General features: G+C 43.5%; 1 protein-coding gene and 1 long non-coding RNA gene across 4 annotated transcripts in view; one reads left to right on the top strand and one right to left on the bottom strand.

Annotated features, from left to right (window-relative positions):
• The window catches only part of LOC116526108, a 16,811-nt gene extending 15,796 nt beyond the window's left edge, over nt 1-1,015 (top strand). The window contains exon 3 of the long non-coding RNA XR_004257972.1: nt 844-1,015. This is a non-coding gene — a long non-coding RNA (uncharacterized LOC116526108). The remainder of the gene's footprint in view (nt 1-843) is intronic.
• A 14,302-nt stretch (nt 1,016-15,317) lies between these two features.
• Nucleotides 15,318-23,269, bottom strand: part of TAF5L (TATA-box binding protein associated factor 5 like) — a 33,205-nt gene continuing 25,253 nt past the window's right edge. For all 3 annotated transcript variants that reach the window (XM_032242369.1, XM_032242370.1, XM_032242371.1), the window contains one exon: nt 15,318-17,288. In XM_032242369.1, coding sequence (XP_032098260.1) covers nt 16,491-17,288 — 798 coding nt within the window. In that variant the 3' untranslated portion in view covers nt 15,318-16,490. The remainder of the gene's footprint in view (nt 17,289-23,269) is intronic.

Genomic DNA, 23,269 nt, shown 5'->3' with positions numbered 1-23,269 from the left:
TTTTTTTTTTTTTTTTTGGGGGACGGAGTTTCGCTCTCGTTACCCAGGCTGGAGTGCAATGGCGCGATCTCGGCTCACCGCAACCTCCGCCTCCTGGGTGCAGGCAATTCTCCTGCCTCAGCTTCCTGAGTAGCTGGGATTACAGGCACGCGCCACCATGCCCAGCTAATGTTTTGTATTTTTAGTAGAGACGGGGTTTCACCATGTTGACCAGGATGGTCTCGATCTCTTGACCTTGTGATCCACCCGCCTCGGCCTCCCAAAGTGCTGGGATTACAGGCTTGAGCCACCGCGCCCGGCCTAATATACCAATGTTTTGAGGGATGTAAAAAACTCTGCTGCAATCGGTTTTTTTTTTTTTTTTTTTCGGAGATGGAGTCTTGCTCTGTGGCCTAGGCTGGAGTGCAGTGGTGCAATCTCAGCTCACTGCAACTTCCACCTTTTGGGTTCAAACGATTCTCCTACCTCAGTCTCCCAAGTAGCTGGGACTACAGGCACATGCCACCATGCCCAGCTAATTTTTTTGTATTTTTAGTAGAGATGGGGTTTCACCATGTTAGCCAGGATGGTCTCAATCTCCTGACCTGCCTCGGTCTCCCAAAGTGCTGGGATTATAAGCGTGAGCCACCAAGCCTGGCTACAATCTAAGTGTAGACACTGCTATTGGAGAGCACTTATTAGAGGATGAATTATGTCCCCTGCAGAAGCTCATATGTCAAAGTCATACTTCCTAGTACTTTAGAATGTGACTGTATTTGTAAAGGGCCTTTAATGAGGCAAGTAATGTTAAATGAGGCCATAGGGTGGGCCCTAATCTAATGTAACTGGTGTTCTTATGAAAAGAAATTAGGACACAGATGCACATAGTAGGAAGCCCATGTGAAGACACAGGGAGAAGATGGTCATCTGCAAGCCCAGGAGAGAGGCCTCAGGAGAAACCACTCCTGCTGACACCTGGATCTCGGACTTCCAGCCTGTAGAACTCTGAGAGAATAAATTTCTGTTGATTAAGTCACCCAGTCTGTAGTATTTTGTTATGGCAGCCATAGACTAATACAGCACTGATTGATTACAAGCATCAAGGAGCAGAAAAAACATCTTCTATCAGAGGATTACTTAAGAGAGAGCATTTAAAATCACGAAGTTAAGAAAGTATTGATACTATGCATTGCTCTTTATATATTTTTTGTTCGCATTTTGAGATAGGGTCTCGCTGTTTCCCCCAGGCTGTAGTGCAGTGGTGCTACCATAGCTCACTGCAGCCTTGACCTCCTGGGTTCAAGTGATCCGCCTGCCTATAGGTGCTTGCCACCATGCCTGGCTAATTTTTAAAAAAACTTTTTGTAGAGATGAAGTCCCCCTTTTTTGTCTAGGCTCTGATACTGTGTTTTGGAATAGAGAAAAAACTACGTCTATCAGCTCTTTGCTTGTAGTTGTGTTTATAACTAGAGACTTTGATTGTAGCTGAAGTAGGCTTTAGACATGACTGCCTAAACTTTCCAATTCACATGTGAAAATGGAAGCCCGGAGAAGTGACTTTTCCTGGAGTGATGCTATTAATGGTAATTTATTGAATGCTTTTCATAAGCTAACCCATCAAATATCTAATATTTATTTATTTATTCTTTTATGAGACAGGATCTCGCTCTGTCAACCATGGTGGAGGGTCTCGCTCTTTCACTCAGGCTGGAGTGCAGTGGTGTGATCACAGCTGACTGCAGCCTTGAGCTCCTGGGTTCAAGTAATCATCTGCCTCAGCCTCCTAAGTAGCTGGGACTACAGGTATGCACAACCACACCCTATTATGACCCAGGCGTGACCCCCATCATCCAGGCATGACCCTGTCATTTTTTTTAGAGACAAGGTCTTGCTATGTTGCCCAGGCTGGTCTTGAACTCCTGGCCTCAAGTGGTCCTCCCACCTTGACCTCCCAAGTGCTGGGATTATAGATGTGAGCCACTGAATCTGGCACTACTTTTTATCATATCATCAGCCTGACAATCTGCATTTTACAGGTGAGGAAAGAGAGGACAGAAATCATGCGTGGTTCGCTCAAGTAGGTAGTGGTCCCGGGATATAGATGGGTCTGACTCCAGACATGTGCTGTCAGCCACAGTGCTGCCTCAAGCTGCTCTGCAGTGAGGAGCTTGCTTTTCCCACCCCACCCTCCTGCCTTTTCAGGCACTTTGAGTTGGGGGGCTTATAGTTTAGTAAATGGATTCCTTGAGGCCCCAGAACATTCAAATACGTGAAAAGATTGGCTACCTCCTCACTGATTGAGTCAGGGTCATAAAGAGGCAGAAAAACATGGCAACTTTCTCCACTATACGATGTTGTGGTCTTAAAGCACTATAAGAGTGAGTAAGAAAAATATCTGGCCATGCTGATGTTATGGCTTTGTTTGGGGCCATTATCATCTGATCAGGTAACATATAACCTGACAAAAATAAGAGTTAAGTTTCAGACTAAGTGATGAAATTTGCCATAAAACTTGATTTTGAGCAATGTTTTAAAGAAATTGAATGTAAGGCCGGGCACGGTGACTCATGTCTGTAATCCCAGCACTCTGGGAGGCCAAGGCGGGCAGATCACGTTAGGTCAGGAGTTCGAGACCAGGTTGACCAACAGGGAAAAACCCCGTCTTTACTAAAAATGCAAAATTGGCCGGGCGTGGATGCCTGTAATCTCAGCTACTTGGGAGGCTGAGACAGGAGAATCGCTTGAACCTGGGAGGCGGAAGTTGCAGTGAGTTGAGATTGCGCCATTGCACTCCAGCCTGGGCAACAAGAGCAAAACTCTGTCTCAGGAAAAAAAAGAAAAGAAATTGAGTTTAAGAAAGAAAATTTGTTTATCCTTACTAGTCTGGATCCACGGCATTAATGTTAATGGGGATTTCTTAAACTATGGGCATATTTATCATGAAATACCAAAACCAAAACAATTTATCAGGCAGGCTTAGCTAACATTTCAACTTAACAGCTGTCTGAGTGCTATCATGTGCAAGTCAGCCTCTGTGTTAACTGAAAAATGGAGGCACCAACTGAACAAATCTGGATGTGTAAAATATTTACTCTCCATCAAATAGGCCTCATAACTTCTTCCTGAAGTGGATGCCATCTTTGAACAGTTAGAGGGCTTAGCTGAGGTAGTGCTAAGTGTAACGACATTTAATATTTGCTCATGGTTTCTGAACCACACTTAAACACTTTCCTCTTTGAATTTGCAGACCACTGCATCTAGAGGTAGGATAGTTATGCTCCACCACCCAAACTGATTGCCAGTTTCTCTGCCAGGAGTACTTTGGATATTCTTCATTAAAAGGCTAGATCCATGGTATTACTGTCCAAAGGAATTTCTTATTTCTTCAACTATTGCACACACAAGCAAGAGAATCTAGAGCAAACATTGCTGACATTCAACCTATTAGTAAACCTTTTAATCCAATGATGTTGAGTCCCTACTGTGAACAGGGCATCTATTAACTGAAAAATGGAGTTCTCAGATGAATATCACCTTTACCTAACTTATCGATGAATCTCTAGTATCTAGCACAATGCCTGGCACACAATATGTATTTTTACAAGTGACAGCTTTTATTATTCCCTGATTTCTTTTTTTTTTTTTGAGACATAGTCTCACTTTGTCACCTACAATGGAGTGCAGTGGTGTGATCTCAGCTCACTGCAACCTCCGACTCCTGGGTTCAAGCCATTCTTCTGCCTCAGCCTCCCAAGCAGCTGAGATTACAGGCATGTGCCACCGCGCCCAGATAATGTTTGTATTTTTTTAGTGGAGGCGGGGTTTTGCCATGTTGGCTAGGCTGATCTCGAACACTTGACCTCAGGTGATCTGCCCACCTTGGCCTCCCAAAGTCCTAGGATTACAAGACATGAGCCACCATGCCCAGCCCCTGATTTTTTTTTTCTTGAGTCTACTTCCACCCTCCCTCCCTCTGACAATGTCCCAGAGCCCAACGGTCTATTAGCATTTTACCATAGCTTTGTTTTGGCTTAACATTGATTGTAACTTAAGGGCAAATCTGCTAGGAAATGAAAAGAAGTGTCTGGCAGAGAAGAAGAGAAATTGTGTTTCCTCCTTCTCAAAAGGTTCACCTTTTCTATTTCACTTTCATCATTCACAAGAAGGTGAAAGGATGCCAGGAGTGGGAGGATCTACAGGACTTTTGAAAAGAAATATACTGACCTTTGGCTGTGAAAACTGTGTCATAAGAACAGACAGCCCTGGGAGAATAAGTCAGAAAATAGAGAAAAGGGGAAGGGAAAATAACTCCTGGCCTGCCTCCAATTCATTTAAATATTGCTCAGAGCTCAGCAGAGTGGGATGAGAGACACTGATGAGAGGCTGCGCTGCAGTTAATGAGACAATCTCAGGTGTCCTTATAATGGCACTGTTCTGGATCATGGCTTGGATGAGCACTTCACATAAATGCAAGGCCATTTCAGGACTCCTCAGCTGCAGTCAGCAGGCCCTGTGTGTGCTTTGGCGTCTGCAGCTGGAGGGAAGCCTGCACAGTTCCCTTCTGTCCTCTCGTTGTTCACAGGACAGCCATTCATAGGACCTATGGTGCACTCTGTGCTAGGGCAGAACGCCAGGGAAGAGCTGCCTGTCTTCAGCACCCTTGCTGGGAACCACACGCCAAAACCTGACCCTGCCATTCTCTGAGCTTCAGGAGGCAGGACCCTATCCTTAACAGAGTCTCAAGTCAGATACTAAGCAATGATCACGATTTGGGAACTCAGCAAGAAAAGACAAGACATACAGCTTGAAAGCAATGTGGGAAATGACTGAGAAAGAGAGGAAGATAAGGAATAAAGAGGGTTCTCCAAAGAGTGAGCTGAACTTTGGTTGTGACAGGTTCTCAATAGTACCAAAATCTATGAACATTTTTTTTTGAGGATTCAAAAAGGTTTATAATTAAAGAAAAATGTTTCTTTTTTTTTTTAAAGAAGGGTTTTCACCATGTTGGTCAGGCTGGTCTTGAACTCCTGACCTCAGGTGATCTGCCCGCCTTGGCCTCCACAGTGCTTGGATTACAGGTGTGAGCCACTGTGCCCGGCCAGAAAAAATGTTTCTAATTAAGAAGACTGGCTGGGCGCGGTGGCTCAAGCCTGTAATCCCAGCACTTTGGGAGGCCGAGGCGGGTGGATCATGAGGTCAAGAGATCGAGACCATCCTGGTCAACATGGTGAAACCCCGTCTCTACTAAAAAAATACAAAAAATTAGCTGAGCATGGTGGTGCGTGCCTGTAATCCCAGCTACTCAGGAGGCTGAGGCAGGAGAATTGCCTGAACCCAGGAGGCGGAGGTTGCAGTGAGCCGAGATCGCGCCATTGCACTCCAGCCTGGGTAACATGAGTGAAACTCCGTCTCAAAAAAAAAAAAAAAGAAGACAGTTTTCTGTTCTTTGCAAGACAGGTTTTTTTTTTTTTTTTGACTTCTGTGTTGTGCCTTTATATAAGTAGCCCTTAACAAAGGTAGTGATTGAAGTAGTATAGTACTACGTGTATAGCACACTGTGTTTCTAAGCATTTACTTATAGCTTGATATCTCCCCAAGTTGCTTTAGTCTTCTTAGCTTTGCAGAAATCGTAGTATCTTATCCCTCATTATACTTACCTATATTTTATTCTTTTTTCAGAGGTTGCAGTGAGCCGAGATGAAGTTTCGCTCTTGTAGCCCAGGCTGGAGTGCAATGGTGTAATCTCGGCTCACTGCAACCTCTGCCTCCCAGGTTCAAGCTATGATTCTAATGCCTCAGCCTCCTGAGTAGCTGAGATTACAGGTGCCTGCCACCATGCCCAGCTAATTTTTGTATTTTTAGTAGAGATGGCGTTTCACCATGTTGACCAGGCTGGTCTTGAAATCCTGACCTCAGACCATCCACCTGCCTCAGCCTCCCAAAGTGCTGGGATTAGAGGCATGAGCCACCATGCCCGGCCTATTCTTCTTTTTTAAATCTAAATTGTATTTTTAGAGACAGTGTCTCACTCTGTTGCACAAGCTGGAATGCAGTGGCACAATCATGGCTTACTGCAGCCTTGAACTTCTGGGCTCAAATGCTACTCCCACCTCTGCCTCCTGAGTAGCTGGGACTACAGGCAAATGCCACCATGCCTGGCTAATTTTTAATTTTTAATTTTCTTTTTTGGAGAGACAGGATTTCACTATGTTCCCCAGGCTGGTCTCGAACTCATGGCCTTAAGCAATCCTTCCAGCTCAGCCTCCCAAAGAGCTGGGATTACAGGCATCAGCCACCTCACCTGGCCTGGTTTTATTCTGGGAGGCAAAAGTATTTTACTAACATAAATTTATGAGCCATCAGAACAATTTGTGAGTTAATTCAGATTCAAACTTTGTTTTATAGATAGTCACAAACTTTGAAACATTGATAAATCCAGTAATATTAGCTTAATCAAGAAAGAGCATTTTATGGCACAGGGTAGGTAGGCATTTAAAAACTGCCTTTCAAAAAAACTCTGGGCACACTTTAGAAGCGTAAGTCTCATTTTAAAAAAATATCAAAAGAAACAAGAATAATTCAAAACACAAAAGCTGGTGCATTGAGTTAATATTTGTGACCCTCTTCCAATAAATTCATCCTTAAAAGTCCTCCAGGTAGTTGAGTTGAAGTCTCCCAAAGTCAAAAGGAACTCAGACTGCAGTTTTGTTTCATGAATGAATAGCTATCTTTTGCCATACATTCATTTTCTCACTCATTCAATAAGCATGATTGAATTATTGCCAATTATAGGCTGTTGCATCTTTCTTTTTCCATTTTGGGGAGTAACGACTTTACTGAGATCAAATCCACATACCATACAATTCCTTTTCTTTCTTTTTTTTTTTTTTTTTGAGATGGGGTTTCACCGTGTTAGCCAGGATGGTCTTGATTTCCTGACCTTGTGATTTGCCCACCTCGGCCTCCCGAAGTGCTGGGATTACAAAGTGCAGTGGCATGAGCCACTGCACCCAGCCCCTTTTCTTAAAATGTACAACTCAGCTGGGTGCGGTGGCTCACGCCTGTAGTCCCAGCACTTTGGGAGGCCGAGGCAGGTGGATTACTTAAGGTCAGGAGTTCAAGACCAGCCTGACCAACATGCGAAACCCTGTCTCTACTAAAAATACAAAAATTAGCTGGGCGTGTTGGCACATGCTTGTAATCCCAGCTACTAGGGAGGCTGACGCAGGAGAATCACTTGAAGCCAGGAGCCGAAGATTGTAGTGAGCCGAGATCGTGCCACTGCATTCCAGCCTGGATGACAGAGAGAGACTCCATCTCAAAAAAAAAAAAAAAGTACAATTCAGTGGTTTTAAATATATTCAGTATTGCACAAATATCACCAAAATCAATTTTCATTACCTCAAATGACCATCTGATTTTTAACGTTTTCTCAAGGCAAAATTGTTGGCTTTCCCATATTTTTAGTAAGAGATTAGACTTTTCACTTACTATTTCTGAGTTACATTATGGAGCCACTTGACTGTTAAAGTTTAACCCTCTTAAGGTCGGGCGTGGTGGCTCATGCCTGTAATCCCAGCACTTTGGGAGGCCGAGGTGGGTGGATCACCTGAGGTCAGGAGTTCGAAACCACCCTGACCAGCAAGGTGAAACTCCATCTCTAAAAAAAAAAAAAAGCTTAACCCTCTTAAATGCTACTTCAAATATTTTCTTCCCTCAGACTTGAATTTAATTTTGTATATGATCTAAGGAAGCAGAGGGCTTTACATAATAACTACATGCATACCTATGAAGGGTGCTTTATCTTTTCTTTAATTTTTTTATTCTGGGAAATATAATCACGTAATAATTACCATTTTAACCACTTTCTTCATTTTCTTACTTGATTTCTCAAAATATTACCACTCTCCCCACCTCCCGAACCCACTGTCAATTGAGACTGAGCATCTTCTTGCATAGCCAAGCATAGAACAAAGCGTCAAGGAAAGGAGGGAGGTGGGACTGCTGCTCAGCACAACCAGAGGCCAGGTCCCATTCTGCTCTTGAATCCCTGCTGCTTAGCAGAGCGCCTGACATATCTGGTGACTAGGGGAGTGAATACGGTGGTGGATCTCAGCCAGGAAGGTCAGGAAGGACAGCGAGATCCCAGAGAGGACCAAGTCAAGCCCAGCTGGCTCTCTGTCCTCCAGCACTGTTGTGGCACAGCTCCACCTCTATATTTTGAAGTTACCCCAGATGACTGAGTTATTGTGAAGCAGGAAGATATTAACGTTGAGTATGTGCTATGGGTGGGGCCTATTTCTTTGTCATTTAACCTTGTCAACACACCTGGTAGGTATAAATATATCCACATTCATAGGCTAGCCAACGGGCTCAGGGAATGCCAAGAACTTACCCAATGCCACGGCACACCTCGCTGGAGCTGGAATTCAACAGCACATGCCACCTCTTCAGGCCTTAGCTTTCCATACTCTGCAAATAAACACTGGATCCCTCCCCCTGCACTAGCCCAAACTCAGCAAGCCAATGAAAACACTCTCCCTTCCTCCCTAAAAAGCCCAGTTTTCTTTCTATAGATGTGCACATTTCATAATATTTGAATTCGGTGTCTGCAGTGCTGCAGAGAGTAAATTGTGCATACTATGCTTTTCCTAGACCAGATTGACAGCAAAGGCAGCTGAGCTATGAGAAAATCAAGTCCAGGCAAAAGGAGTTAGAATTACTGTGACTTTTACCAGACAATAGCCAGCATCAGTTGAACTCTCTAGAGCCCACCACCCTCTTGTTTTATTTATTTATTTTTTTGAGACAGTCTCTCTGTGTCGCCCAGGCTGGAGTGCAATGGCGCAATCTCGACTCACTGCAACCTCCGCCTCCCAGATTCAAGTGATTTTCTTGCCTCAGCCTCCTGAGTAGGTGGGATTACAGGCACAACACTACCACATCTAATTTTTGTAGAGATGGGGTTTCGCCATGTTGGCCAGGCTGGTCTTGAACTCCTGGCCTCAAGTGATTAGCCCACTTTGGCCTCCCAAAGTGTTGGGATTTCAGGTGTGAGCCACAATGCCGGACCCACCCTCTTGTTTAAAAAAGACCGTTGTTGGCTGGGCATGGTGGCTCACGCCTGTAATCCCAGCACTTTGGGAGGCCGAGGCGGCGGATCACGAGGTCAAGATATTGAGACCATCCTGGCCAACATGGTGAAACCCCGTCTCTACTAAAATACAAAAAAATTAGCTGGGCGTGGTGGCGCGGGCCTGTAGTCCCAGCTACTCGGGAGGCTGAGGCAGAATTGCTTGAACCCGGGAGGCGGAGGTTGCAGTGGGCCGAGGTTGTGCCACTGCACTCCAGCCTGGCTCCTGGTGACCGAGTGAGACTCTGTCTCAAAAAAGAAAATAAAAAAGACTGTTGTCAAAGCTGAGTGTTGTGAACAAAGCCTGATGCATAAGTATTAATCTGAGTGAACCAAAATAAACCACATTGGCTAAAGTGAGTGTAGACTGAATGGGTTCATAAGCTCGTTCTTTTTTCTTTAACAACCTATGCTCCCTGTCTCTTTTCTTTTGTTCTTCCCACATATAACACTGAGGAAGAGCCTTGGTAATTGAAGGCCAGGCCTGCCCCCAGGACTTCTGAACCCAGCCTACTCCACTGCCAGCCTCCTGTCCCCACCCCCCTCCCCACTCTGCATGCTGCTTATCAGTATTCAGCCGGTCCCACTGCCCTTTCCAGTTTGCACTTAATGGCCTCACTAATGGGCCATAGAATTAATTAGTGGGCAGTGATTAATATTAAAAATATTACCTCACAGTACATCTCCCATAGAAATGGTTTACTTATTTTATTTATATATATTTTGAGACAGAGTCTCACTCTGTTGCCCAGGCTAGAGTGCAGTGGCGCAATCTCAGCTCACTGCAACCTCCATCTCCTGGGTTCAAGTGATTCTTGTACCTCAGCCTCCCAAGTAGCTGGGATTACAGGTGTGCACCACTGTGCCCAGCTAATTTCTGTATTTTTAGTAGAGACAAGGTTTCACCATGTTAGCTAGGCTGGTCTTGAACTCTTGCCCTCAAGTGATCCACCTGCCCTGGCCTCCCAAAGTCCTAGGATTACAGATGTGAGCCACTGTGCCTGACCAGAAATGTTTTTTATATATACTACCCTTTGTTGAGTCTCATATGTAATTTAAAAATTTGGGGGAACATTTCTGAAGTCAGGAGAGGATAGGACTTCTAAAGGGATGGCATCTTGCCAGAGGGTGGTTGTGACATCTGAAGTGGGTTGTTAGTCTAAGGTGGGGGACTGCACCACTGCCGTCTTCATCAACTTGGTCAGAAAAATATTCAATGACAATTTAAGGAAGGAGTATAAAGCCTGAAAGTCTCTGTTAACACCTTCTGCTAAGATCAAGGTTTCTGGGAGCACAGAGGGGAATAGTTAGACACTGATGACCAACTCTAAAAGTTGGACTTGGTGTGAGGAAGTTTTAGGAACACCAATACTAATAGATTTCACTTATATTATAAAAACGTTGTATGGTCTAAAAGAAAAAGCTTTAAATAAGCATAAAATAAGCTGGGTGTGCTGGAGTGCATCTGTAGTCCCAGTTACTCAGGAGGCTGAGGCAGGAGGAGTGCTTGAGCCTAGGAGTTCAAGACCAGCCTTGACAATCTAGTAAGGCCTTGTCTCTTAGAACAAAACAAAGAAAACCAAAGACAAACATAAAATATAACTTTTAAGTGAAGATAAAGCATTCTTCATCATCTAATTGACAGTTTTAAAAAATGGTGCATCTTCTAATCAAAGGAGTCTGAGATTCAGTAAATGCAGCATGTGTGTATGCCAGCACACAGTGTGAAACAGATTTGTTACTGTGGGTTGAAGTCTACAAGTGTGGGTTGAAGTCTGCAAGTATGAAAGCCCCTGCTCTAGGAACCTTCATTAAAACAAGCAATAAAACTGAAACAAAACCAACGAGCAGACAGCACAATTACTTCTTGCTTCTGTACCACCTTCAGTAATGTCTTATCTCTGCTCCCCTCAGCTGCCTGAAATTGTCTGCAACCCCAAATCCTCTCCATGCCTCATCTCCTTTTGCTTTTTTTTTTTTTGGATGGAGTCTTGTTCTGTTGCCCACGCTGGGGTGCAGTGGCACGATCTCAGCTCACTGCAACCTCTGCCTCTCGGGTTCAAGTGATCCTCCTCCCTGGGCCTCCTGAGTATGGGATTAGAGACCATACCCGGCTAATCTTTGTATTTTTTTAGTGGAGTCGGGGTTTTACCATGTTGGCCAGGCTGGTCTCAAACTCTTGACCTCAGGTGATCTGCCTGCCTTGGCCTCCCAAAGTGCTGGGATTACAGGTGTGAGCCACCACCACTGACCTAATGTGGTTAAATTTAAATGAATAAAATAAGAAAATCAGTTCCTCAGTTGGACTAGCAATATTTCAAGTGCTCAGTAGCTACACATGGCTAGTGGCTATTTTGCTGGACAGCAGAAAGTACAGAACAATCCCATCCTCATGGCACATTCTGCAGGACGGTACAGAACTCCAGAACATTTCCATCCTCACATCACATTCTGTAAGACAGGACAGAGCTGTAGAACGTTCCTCTCCTGCAGTCACATTCTATAGGAAGGCATGCAACAACAAAACAGTTTCTTCCTCACATCACTTTCTACAGGAAGGAGCAGACCTGCAGAACATTCCACAACCACAGCATATCCTACTGGGCTTTCTCCCTCTAGACGTGAGGTTGCTGCTGCTCATGTTTTACAAGTATCTTTTCACATTCTGTAGCATGCCTTTTCATTCTTTTTGTGGTGTCTTTGGAGTAAGAGATGTTTTACAATTGAGTCCATCTCTTCCCCTTTGGTTAGTGCTTTTTTATTAAAAATTTTTTTTGAGACAGGGTCTTGCACAGTTGCTCAGGCTGGAGTGCAGTTGTGTCATCATGGCCCACTGCAGCCTCAACCTCCTAGGCTTAGGTGATCCTCTGAGATCAGCCTGCCCAGTAGCTGGGACTACAGCCATGAGCCACCACGCCCTGCTATTTTTAAAAATGTTTTTGTAGAGATAGGGTCTCAGGCTGGGTGCGGTGGCTCACACCTGTAATACCAGCACTTTGGGAGGTGGAGGTGGGAGGATCACAAGGTTAGGAGTTTGAGACCAGCCTGGCGAATATGGTGAAACCCCATCTCTACTAAAAATACAAAAGTTAGCTGGGCGTGGTGGTGGGTGCCTGTAGTCTCAGCTCCGCGGGAGGCTGAGGCAGAACTGCTTGAACCTGGGAGGCAGGTGTTGCAGTGAGCTGCGATCGTGCCATTGTACTCCAGCCAGGGCGACAGAGTGAGACTCTGTCTCTTTCCCCACTCTCCCCTGCCCCCTGAGACTCTGTCTCAAAAACAAACAACAAACAAAAAAACCAAAAACCAAAAACCAGGCATGGTGGTGAGTGCTTGTAGTCCCAGCTACTCAGGAGGCTGAGGTGGGAGGATCACTTGAGCCCAGGGGTTCTGGGCTGTAGTGTGCTATGCCGATCAGGTGTCTGCACTAAGTTCAGCATCAATATGGTGACCTTCCAGGAGCAAGGGACCACCAGATTGCCTAAGGAGGGGTGAACCAGCCCAGGTCAGAAATGGAGCAGGTCAAAACTCCTGTGCTGATCAGTAGTGGGATTGCTCCTGTGAATAGCCACTGCACACCAGCCTGGGCAACACAGCAAGACCCCATCTCTTAAAAAAAAAAAAAAAAAAAAAAAAGGGTCTCAATATGTTTCCCAGGCTGGTCTTGAACTCCTGGGCTCAAGTAATCCCGCCCTGGCTTCCCAAAGTGCTGGGATTACAGGCATGAGCCACCATGGTTAAACTGCCTTCCTCACCTTATACACATTTCAGAGCTTTATCATTGTTGTTCAGCTGGTTAAACACTTCCCCACCTTATACACACTTCAGAGATTTATCATTGTGGTTCACAATAACAGAACATTCTGAAGTTTCTTTCTTTCCTGTTTTTTTGAGACAAGAGTCTCCCTCTGTTGCCCAGGCTAGAATGCAGTGGCATGATCTCGGCTCACTGCAACCTCCACCTCCAGGGTTCCAGTGATTCTCCTGCCTCAGCCTCCCTAGTAGCTGGAATTACAGGCATGCACCACCATGCCCAGCTAATCTTCTATTATTAGTAGAGACGGGGTATCACCATGTTGGCCAGGCTGGTCTTGAATTCCTGACCCCAGGTGATCCGCCTGCCTCAGCTCCCAAAGGGCTGGGATTACAGGTGTGAGCCACCGTGCCCGGGCTCATTTCTTTTAGCCATATATTGTTTAGGTCTGTTCTTACTGCCAGGTCCTAATCCTGCTTGTTGCTGCTAGTTTACTGGGCAGAGGGAAGTAAGTCTTATAATTTTGGCCGGTAACATTTGGTTATTCCTAACTTCAGTTCAGTCTTTACTTGGTACTGCAGGAATGAAGGGAGACAACAGAGCAGGGATAAGAGCAGGAGCTCCACAGCCAGAATGCCCAGGTTAAAATCTGGCCTCCTTGATGACCAGCTGTGCCCCCTGGCAAGTGACTTAACCCATCAGCACCTCGGACTCCTCATCTGTGAAATGGGGATACAAATACTCCCCTCAGAGGGTTGCTGAGATAAAATAAGTGAATTTTCATAAACCTTTTGGAGCAGCTTCTGGCCCACTGTAAGTACTACCTATATGCTTATTGAATATCTGTATTTCTTTTTTGGAGGTTTTAAAAAAATGTTTTTTATCTCTATAGCTACACCTCTATAGCTACAGCCAGAACCTAAAGATACTGAATCTGTGGAGCATATTCGAGACAAGTGACTATTCCAAGCCGTATTGAGACGATTCACAGAGCATTTCTACGCATTAAGTATGTTGTCTACAAAATGGTGCAATTGTGCAGGCTTTCCCTTAGAAGAGTGAGATCTCTAGAGTGTGACTGCACTCTCAAGCACTCGAGTGGACACAGACACAAGCATACACCCCTCTTAATAATTTTAAGAACTTGGGAGAATTCTGATGGGCAGTCTATAAAGTCAAATTATCTCACATTAAAATTAGTTCTTTCAAAAAAAACGCAAAGCCAATTATGCTCATTAAGAACTTGAAGTCAAATTATAAGGTATGGACATGACTGGTGAAGACTCATCTCATACAGTGTGTGTTTAATGGAGATTCTGCACTAACCCACAAACACACAAAAAACCTTTCCAAATCATCCAGTCAGTAATATACTTTCACTTCAGAGAATAATTCAATCCAACTTAAGAGATTTTGTTGTTTCTGGTAATATACCGCAGCATCTCACCGGAGAGTTTGCTTATAACAGATCAGAACACATTTGAACGCCAGGGTTTACTTGCAGAACACATGGAAGGCGATGCCATCAGGCTACTACCAAAGGTCCCTTCTTCCAGTGTCTCAAATATATGGATTTTATAAATAAGAAACATTTTTGATTAATCAGCATTGTAGGCTCAAGTAAAAAAAAAAAACTGGCATAGAAGTCTAGTCTTCCTACTTAATTTCCTAATAATTCTTGGTGTCCCTGTGAGAGAATTATGTTATTTTTTTCTTTTTTTGAGACTGAGTCTTGCTCTGTTGCCCAGGCTGGAGCGCAGTGGCACGATCTCAGCTTACTGCAACCTCCGCCTCCTGGGTTCAAGTGATTCTCCTTGCCTCAGCCACCACAGGTGCCTCCCACCATGCCCAACTAATTTTTGTGTTTTTAGTAGAGACAAGGTTTCGCCATGCTGGTCAGGCTGGTCTCAAACTCCTGACCTTGGGTGATCTGCCCGCCTTGGCCTCCCAAAGTGCTGGGATTACAGGCGTGAGCCACTGCACCTGGCCAAGAAAATTGTTTTGAGATTCACTTTACTTTGAATGAATCCTTTATCTGGAATTGCTTTATCTGGAATCTCATAGTTTGAGTTTATTAAACAGCCCAGCTCTTGTGCCCCTTGGAGATTTTATAGTGGGGTTTCAAAGGAAGTGGGAAGTAGGATCTCATCAAATGACTCTCGATGGTGAAATATATGTTGCCTCCAGTCAGCAACTATCAATCTTGGATGTACAAACAGCATTAAATGCCATCAATAATCCAAGTGAATACTAAGGGGATTCATGATTCAAAGTAAGCTAAACAGAACCAAAGAACAGGCAAAAATGTACCTTCGTTGGGGATAGTGTGGCCTAGGTAACCAACACGTTATTGCCCTGATGAGAGGTGAGAGGCACACCATCCCAGGACAGAATAGTCACCTGCCTGTCCTCTGAGTTGAAATGAGATGCCAACACTTTTTTTTTTTTTTTTGAAACTAAATACATTTTAATAGAAAACAAAATACAAAATAACTCTTTTCAGAAAACAGAAATATTTAATCCTTTTTCCACAAATTAGAACTTGCTTTATCCTCAGAGCATAGTTTGATATGCGTGTGCACATACTTACGTTTCACAAAGTGTTCATTAGACTGGTATTGCAGTGCAGGACATGGGAGCAGTTCATTGCAGGAGGAAACGACGTGGAAAAAGCCACACTTCTGAATGGTCATTCGAAAATTCAACAGTTTTCTAATTCTATCTTGTTACTTATTACTTCAAATTATTCTTTTGTCATAATCTTTCTTTTGAGGGGAGAGAATTATTAAGAGAAGTGCAGCCATGGAAAGAATTTTTCTTTCCCACCATCACTGCAGGAGCCCAAAATGTTCTCAGTCAAACCCACCCACCCACTTCCAGAAACATGTCAACCAGGGTCATCAATCTGTCACCCGAAATTTCCCTTTCTCCCAGTACACTGTGCTACCAAATTCTCTGAATTCCCTGAACCTCAAAATTCCAAGTATCAAAGCCAGTGCCAGGAGTCAAACCTGAAAGATAAAAGCAGAGAAGTTTCCCTCTGCCAGTGCTAGGTTTCCTCTTCTCAATAATAATAATAATTATAATTATAATAACAATAATTAAAAAAATCCTGGTTCTCTGTAATTACGGAAAAGGAAAGACTATTTGCCAGGATTGTCCCCTCCCCTTTCCTTGTTCCCGACCCATATCCCTCCGCCAACAAAGCCTTTCCTCCCACCCAAGGGCTGGACCACGCGTGACCCCTGTGGTGCCACTTCTCCTGAGGGTGCTCTGCAGCCGCCCTCTAACCAAACCCAGCCCCGGTCAGATGGGGAAAAGGAGACAGAGACAGGAAGGTGCTCGCATGTGTGAGGTCACAGCAGGGTCTCCGTGAGAACTTGTGAGTGACCTCCAGGGCATCCTAATTCTTGATCACTCATCATTGCCTGGCTTCTGTCCCCCTCCCCAACCCTGGCCTGCGATAGTGGGGTGCTGAGTGAAAGGGGACCTGCCCGGAATGAGGGCCCAGGAAAGAGGGGAGAAGGAGGTTCTTTCACAGTCAGTCAGTGATTCAATCTCAGCTCATCGAAGGACTGCAACTGGAGGCTTTCCACCGCTACCCCAGTCCGTTCCAAAGATAAAAAATTAATGTTCCTGATTTTCTTGTGTAATTCCAGTCACCAGAAGAAGGTTACAGGCCATGAACTGCACACTCAGGACGTTGCTCATCTGCCCGGTGTACACGCCCACGAGCTCACTGGAGGAGCCGTCGGCAGGTGCACTGCAGTAAGTATTCCTGATGTCCCAGACGCGCACCGAGTTGTCCATGGAGGCAGAGGCAATCAAGCCGCTGTCTGGACTGAAGGTGAGGCTGGTGATATTGTCTGTGTGGCCTCTCAGCTCTTTATAAAGGGTCCCAGAGGCCAAGTCCCACAGCTTCAACCGCTGGTCCTCGCCAGCAGACGCCAAGTACTTACCGTTGGGAGAAAAGGCGAGAGAAAGCACGGGGCCACGGTGGCCTGTGAAAAGCCTCACCGAGTTCCCCTGCTGAGCGCTCCACAGCCGGACGGTCTTGTCGGTTGAGCCCGTAGCTAAGTAGTTTGAATTAGGGTGGAATTTGACACAGTCCACATCTGCCAGGTGTCCTGCATATATCCTCAGTGGGTACGTCCGATCAAATGACCACAGCCTGGCGGTGCGGTCGTGGGACCCGCTGGCGAAGTACAGGCTATATGGACTGATGTCCAGATCCCACACGGGATAGGCATGTCCTTGGTACAACACAGTGTTGGTGAAACTCCCCAGATCCCAGTATCTGATGGACATGTCTTCAGAACAAGAGAGCAACCCTGAGCTGTCTGCGAGGAACCTCGTGCTGTACACTGGTCCGCAGTGTCCCCGCAGTATCTTCATCTCTGTGCCTGCATTATCATCCTCATCATCCTGGGAACATCAGGGTGGGGTGGGAAAAGAAACAAGAAAAAAAATGTTCAGTGATCTGACAAGGAAAACAAATCCAGGAGAAAAAAAGTAGAAAACGGAGACTGCTAGGGAAGTAGCAAATGACAGTGGCTTTGCCCTTAAACACTACCCCAGGAAGATAACTCATAACTGAATATAAAGTCTCTTACAACTTACAAATTGCTCTCCTTAAATTCACCGTGCAGTTCAGACTATAGCAGATTAAAAGATACAGAAATGCAAGGCCATTACAGAGTAATGACTGTGGACCTTACCCTTCGGTTGAGGATAGCTTATATGGTTAATGCCGATGAAAGCCATTTGAAAAGTTACTTTTCAGTTTGTGTGAGGCTCTCAGATTCTTCTGTTCTATAGGCATTCCCTTCATCCATCCGTTTTAGCTGCTTTATAAGCCATACTTCTCTGTTTTTACTTCATTTAACTGACAACAATATTTTTGTCAAGTCCTGACATGTTCCTTGCTCCCACGGTGGGGGTTAATGATGGAGGCAGCAACACATAAAGGCAGATGTGGTATCATTTCAAGATGGACACACAACTACTGGTTCAGGTATGGTGGCTCACCCTGTAATCCCAACACTCTGGGAGGCCAAAGCAGGAGAATCACTGGAGCCCAGGAGTTGGAGACCAGCCCGGGCAACATAGGGAGACTCTTTATTAAAAAAATTGAAAAAATCAGCTGGGTATGGTGGCGCATGCCTGTGGTCCCAGACACTTGGGAGGCTAAGGTAGGAGGGTCACTTGAACCTGGGAAGTTGAGGCTGCAGTGAACTGTGATGGCATCACTGCACTTCAGTCTGGGGGACAGACGGAGACCCTGTGTCAAAAACAAAAACAAAAACAAAAACAAAAAAACCCGAAACAAAAACAAACACAAACAAACAAAACCCAGAATTATCAGAGGAGCTTAGCCAAAATAAAACCTGGATGTTTAAGAATTAATAGTGGCCGGGCGCGGTGGCTCACGCCTGTAATCCCAGCACTTTGGGAGGCCGAGGTGGGTGGATCACGAGGTCAGGAGATCGAGACCATCCTGGTCAACATGGTGAAACCCCGTCTCTACTAAAAATGCAAAAAATTAGCTGGGCATGGTGGCGCGTGCCTGTAATCCCGGCTACTCGGGAGGCTGAGGCAGGAGAATTGCCTGAACCCAGGAGGCGGAGGTTGCGGTGAGCCAAGATCGCGCCATTGCACTCCAGCCTGGGTAACAAGACCGAAACTCCGTTGCCAAAAAAAAAAAAAAAAAAAAAAAAAAGAATTAATAGTAAGGTAGAAAGGTACAGTTATTAGTAAATCACATCATCCCCCTGCCTGGTGACCAGCTACAAACGCACAAACTGCTTGGTGTCTCAAAATAAATAAGAATGAAGTTTTTAAGTGACTTTCTGGAGGATCTCAAAAAACATTTCCCCCAAAGTAACAAAACAAGGCATGGATTCAGAAGTGCTTTAAGCAAAGCCAAGTGATTCATGTGATTCTTTGAAATAATTTCCTGTGTGTGAGGACAGAAAAAGACAGCAAACTAATGATACTCAAAGAGTCCCCTTTCCCGGTCCCCTCCCCACAAGTATACCATCTGTTTTCAAAATTCATTTCCCTTTATTCCCTCACAGATAAACTCCTCGAAACTATAGCTGTCTCTGTTCTGGAATTCATCAATTAAAATGAGTTTCAATTAAACACTAGAATAAAGGAGCATGATGAAGATTCCTGAACCAGTCAGCTTTGTTGGTTCACTGCAGCAGTCTTATGTTCTTGTATAAGAAAAGGGCACTTGAAAATGACTAAATTCAAAATAAAATGAATGCTTCCAATGTGTACATATTTAAGGAAGAGTTGAGAGATAATAAACACTTATGTTGATGAATATTCAAAATGGCCATTCCAAACACTCAACTTTAAAAATACATAAGTATTTGGGAGCTTAAGGTTCTACTGAGGGCTGCCAAGAATATTAATAATTTTCCTTTCCAAAGAAGTTACAGCAACACTTTAAAATTTCAAGAATGACTCACTGCTTTATACCAGAAAGTTTATATAAGGACTATGGGAACAAAAATGACACCAGATGAATTAAACAAAGATCCTCTGAAAGTTAACTGTGAAAGGACATGTTACTATCTCTGAGGTATAAATGTTCTTCATTTGGAACAGGAAGCTATGGAAGTGGCCTTTACCTCCTCAGTGGTGAAGGTATCACAGTTGCAGACAGAGAGGTGCATGACCTGGGAGTGCAGCTGGCACTCCCCAGGGATCTTGATGATTGTCCCGGGCGGGTGGAAACGTGCCTGGCTGACTCTGTAGAGCAAGGAATGGAGAAACCAGAACGTTCCTGCTGGCTATCACTGTCAGCCCTCTGCCAGGACCACAGCTTAAAATAACCCAGCCACATTCTCTGTGTGGCTCAACCAGTCCCACATGGGCCTCAGCGCAGTCAAGCAGCTGATTCACGAGGGCCTAGCCCCATGGGTTCTCTCTTCTCTCTCCTGCCAACAGGATAATACCATACCCTGCATTTCAGCCTGAATACCCCACAGTAATTGGGTATCCATCCCAAATAGAAATGTTTAATTTGTAAAGCATATTCATGTAATAATAAATCTTATTATGTATATTATGAAACATAAATGAAATAGAAATTTAAAGAGTAAGCAAGTATTATCTCGTGCACCTTTGTGCTGTAGTTTGCTGCCCCTGCTCTGGACTATGGGGGCCCTAAAACCTCAGATTTCTTACAGCTCTCTGCTCCTAGACTGGACTGGGAGGCTCCAAGTACCTCAGAGCTCACACTCATGTTTCCCTCAGACCAGGGGTCCTTTCTTGGGGTCTGAAATTTAGCCTCCGTCTATTCTCTAATTAGCTGTTAGTGGAACAGGAAGACATTCAATTTGGCTGGACTTGTGAAGTTAGACTATTTGGGTTAGACTTGGAAGCAAGTGAATCACTGCTATCTATGTGAGAGATGACAGCAGCCCGAACTAGAACAGAAAAGTTAGATACTGGCTAGCATGAATCGACATGTGCTATTTGTGTGAAATACACATCAGATTTCTAAAAATTAGGACCGAAAGAAATGTATGTAACAGATTTCATGAATAATTTTTTATATTGCTTAGTAGCTGAAATGATAATTTGTTCAGATTAGTTTGAATGAAACACATCATTAAAATTAATTTTAACAATTTTTTAACCTTTTTAGATGCAGCTGCTAGAAAAATTTAAATTACTTTATGGTTCACATTATATTCCTATTGGATAGCCTTAATCCAAATGAAAATTTTATACATCGTTTACAGAATTGAGTATTGCTAATACTGTCTTCTTTACTCTTCAAACCTAAGGAAGACCAGATTGGGGGGGAAACCACCAGACATATAAATGAAATTGCACACAGCTGTTTTATTGAGTTAAGAGGGAGGGTGCTGGTAGTGACGAGGGTAGCTGCATACACATAGCTGAAAAGAAAGGAGCAAATCCTTGGTTTGGTATCTCTGTGGTTTTGCCACGTTGCTCAAATATTAAAAATACATAGGTATCAATCAACAGGGGTAAAAGTTGGATATCATTTCTATCTCCATTTCGTACAGAAGAACGAAAGATGGAGAATGAAGGTGTCACTCTTCACTTCAGTGTCTGAAACAGGAGGAGGGCTGCTCATGCCGAGGTGAAAAGCAAGGGACTGCTATGCCACTTAACACCTTTCCAAAGGTTAACCTAGATGATCTCTGAGTGGGCGACAACAGAAGCTACCGGACACTGCTGTGAATTCAGTTTTATTTGGCATAATTAACACAGAAAATTTTATGCTCACATAGAAGATTTTGGTTACTGTTTTTGTTTTTTTCTTAAACTGAGATATAATTACATGCTATGTAATTAATTCTTTAAAAGTGTACAATTCAATGACTTTTTAGTACATTTACAGAGTTGTGCAATCATCACCACTATCTAATATAGAGCATTTTCATTACCTCACAAGGAAATGCCACACCCATTAGCGGTCACTCTCATTCTCCTTGCCCAGCCCCTGGCAACCACTCCTCTCCTGTCTGTCTCTATGGACGTGCCTATCTGGATATTTCCTATAAAAGGAATAACAGTATGTGACCTTTTATGACTAGCTTCTTTCATGTAGCATAAAGTTTTCAAGTTCATCCATGTTACAGCCTGAATCAGTGCTTAATTTCTTTTTATGGCCAAATAATATTCCACTGCATGCATACACTACATTTTATTCATTCATTCATCTTGATGGACATTTGGACGGTTTCCACTTTTTGGCTATTGTCAATAATGCTTCTATGAATATTCATGTAAAAGTGCCTATGTGCACATATGTTTTCAATTCTCATGGATATATGTCTAGAAGTGGAATTGCTGGGTGTGAACACCATTTCAAATACTGTTGAAATGTTGTATTCACTGATTTATGTAATAGTTATTGCTTCAAAAAGATTAAAGCAGAGAGTGCAAGCTGGCTTTTTAATTTGACTTACATAGTGATTTTGTACTTCCTATCATCTCATTAATCTCTGTAGCTTCACCATTTGCTTTTACCTGCTTGGCTTCTATAGGTATGTGAGTCTGTGGCTCCTGCATTAGAGTCTTTTATTTTTTTAAATATTCTATATTTCATTTCAAAATAATAGTCTCATTTTAAATTATGCATTCTACAAGGAAAAAGAAAAGTCCAAATTTTCACTGGAGAAACATTAAACACCAACTATTGTAACTAATTTATGCCTGGCTTTCCCCCGAAATGCTCATTGTCAGAAACTAAAAAGAAAACTTCCCAAATTGCTGTGACAAAATGGGCAGGTATGCAGAAATCCCAGGCAGGAAGCCCCTCAACAACAGAATAGGAGAATCTCAGCTTTAGTTCCTAAGTTTAAAAAAGTTTATTTTTTAAAAAAAGGCAGAGGCTAGCTAGCATCTACAGTACTTTCAGTATGAACGATGGAAAGCCAGAAATGCTTAAACAAAACCACCATTCTGATGACGGCTTTTGCTCTCTTCTTGATGGACATCCAACTATTTAAGCCTGAGACACAAATGTCACCCTTGGTGCTTTCTCTCCCTCTCCCCTATAGTCATCTAATAACTGAGCTCTTCTTAGTCCACATCTTCTTTTGCACTGCCACTACCCTAGTTTGGATGCCATAATTGCTCACATAAGACAGTGTCACTGCATCACTTCCTGTCTTAGTCCCTCTCCTAAATCCAGCCATACTTAATTTCTTTCAATTCCTGGAATTCCTCATGCTGTTCCTCACTTCTGAGTCTTCAGATACACTTCTGATATCCAGAAATAGACATAGGACAAGTCACAGAGCTAGTTTTCAGTAGTGGCCAGAGTCTTAAAATGTTTTATTTTGGTCTACTAAGATGTCATAATGCTATCTTCCTTAATATTAATTTTTAATATCCAGAATAATCTCCAAACTCTGTATCATCAAAGCTAATAAGGTCGTATAAATACATTTTTTTTTGTATTTACAGAAAATTAAGAGCAAATGCAGGCAGTATTCCTCAGTTTTATCAGAAGAACTCCCAAAAAGAGAACTGTCTCCAAAGAAAAGAGAAGTTTGAAAATTCAAATACAAATGTAATAAAAAATATTTTGGAGAATACTATAAAATTCTAGAAATTAAAGCTTCTACATGGGAATCTAGACTCTTTACTCATCATAAGGAAATCCTTCAATTATACTGTCTCAGTTGCAAGAATAAAAAATTCAAAGGCTATCCTAACTGGAAGCGGACTCAGAAAACAAGAATAGGAAAACAACGGCTTAATTTAGGGCACCAAATATTTTTGATATCCTTATCATTAACTGTAATTTAGTTAGAGTGATTTTTTTTTTGCTTCTTAATTTTTCAACACTGTGTAAAGAATTTTCCATCCAAAGTAACGTGAGGCAGAGCTACCTGAATTACAGTGGT

The sequence above is a fragment of the Sapajus apella genome, unplaced genomic scaffold (assembly GCF_009761245.1).
Source record: "Sapajus apella isolate SASKATOON/1434 unplaced genomic scaffold, GSC_monkey_1.0 scaffold49, whole genome shotgun sequence".
NCBI classification, from domain to species: Eukaryota; Metazoa; Chordata; class Mammalia; order Primates; family Cebidae; genus Sapajus; species Sapajus apella.
Note: the sequence above shows the minus strand (reverse complement) of the source record. Positions and strands in the feature narration are given on the sequence as shown.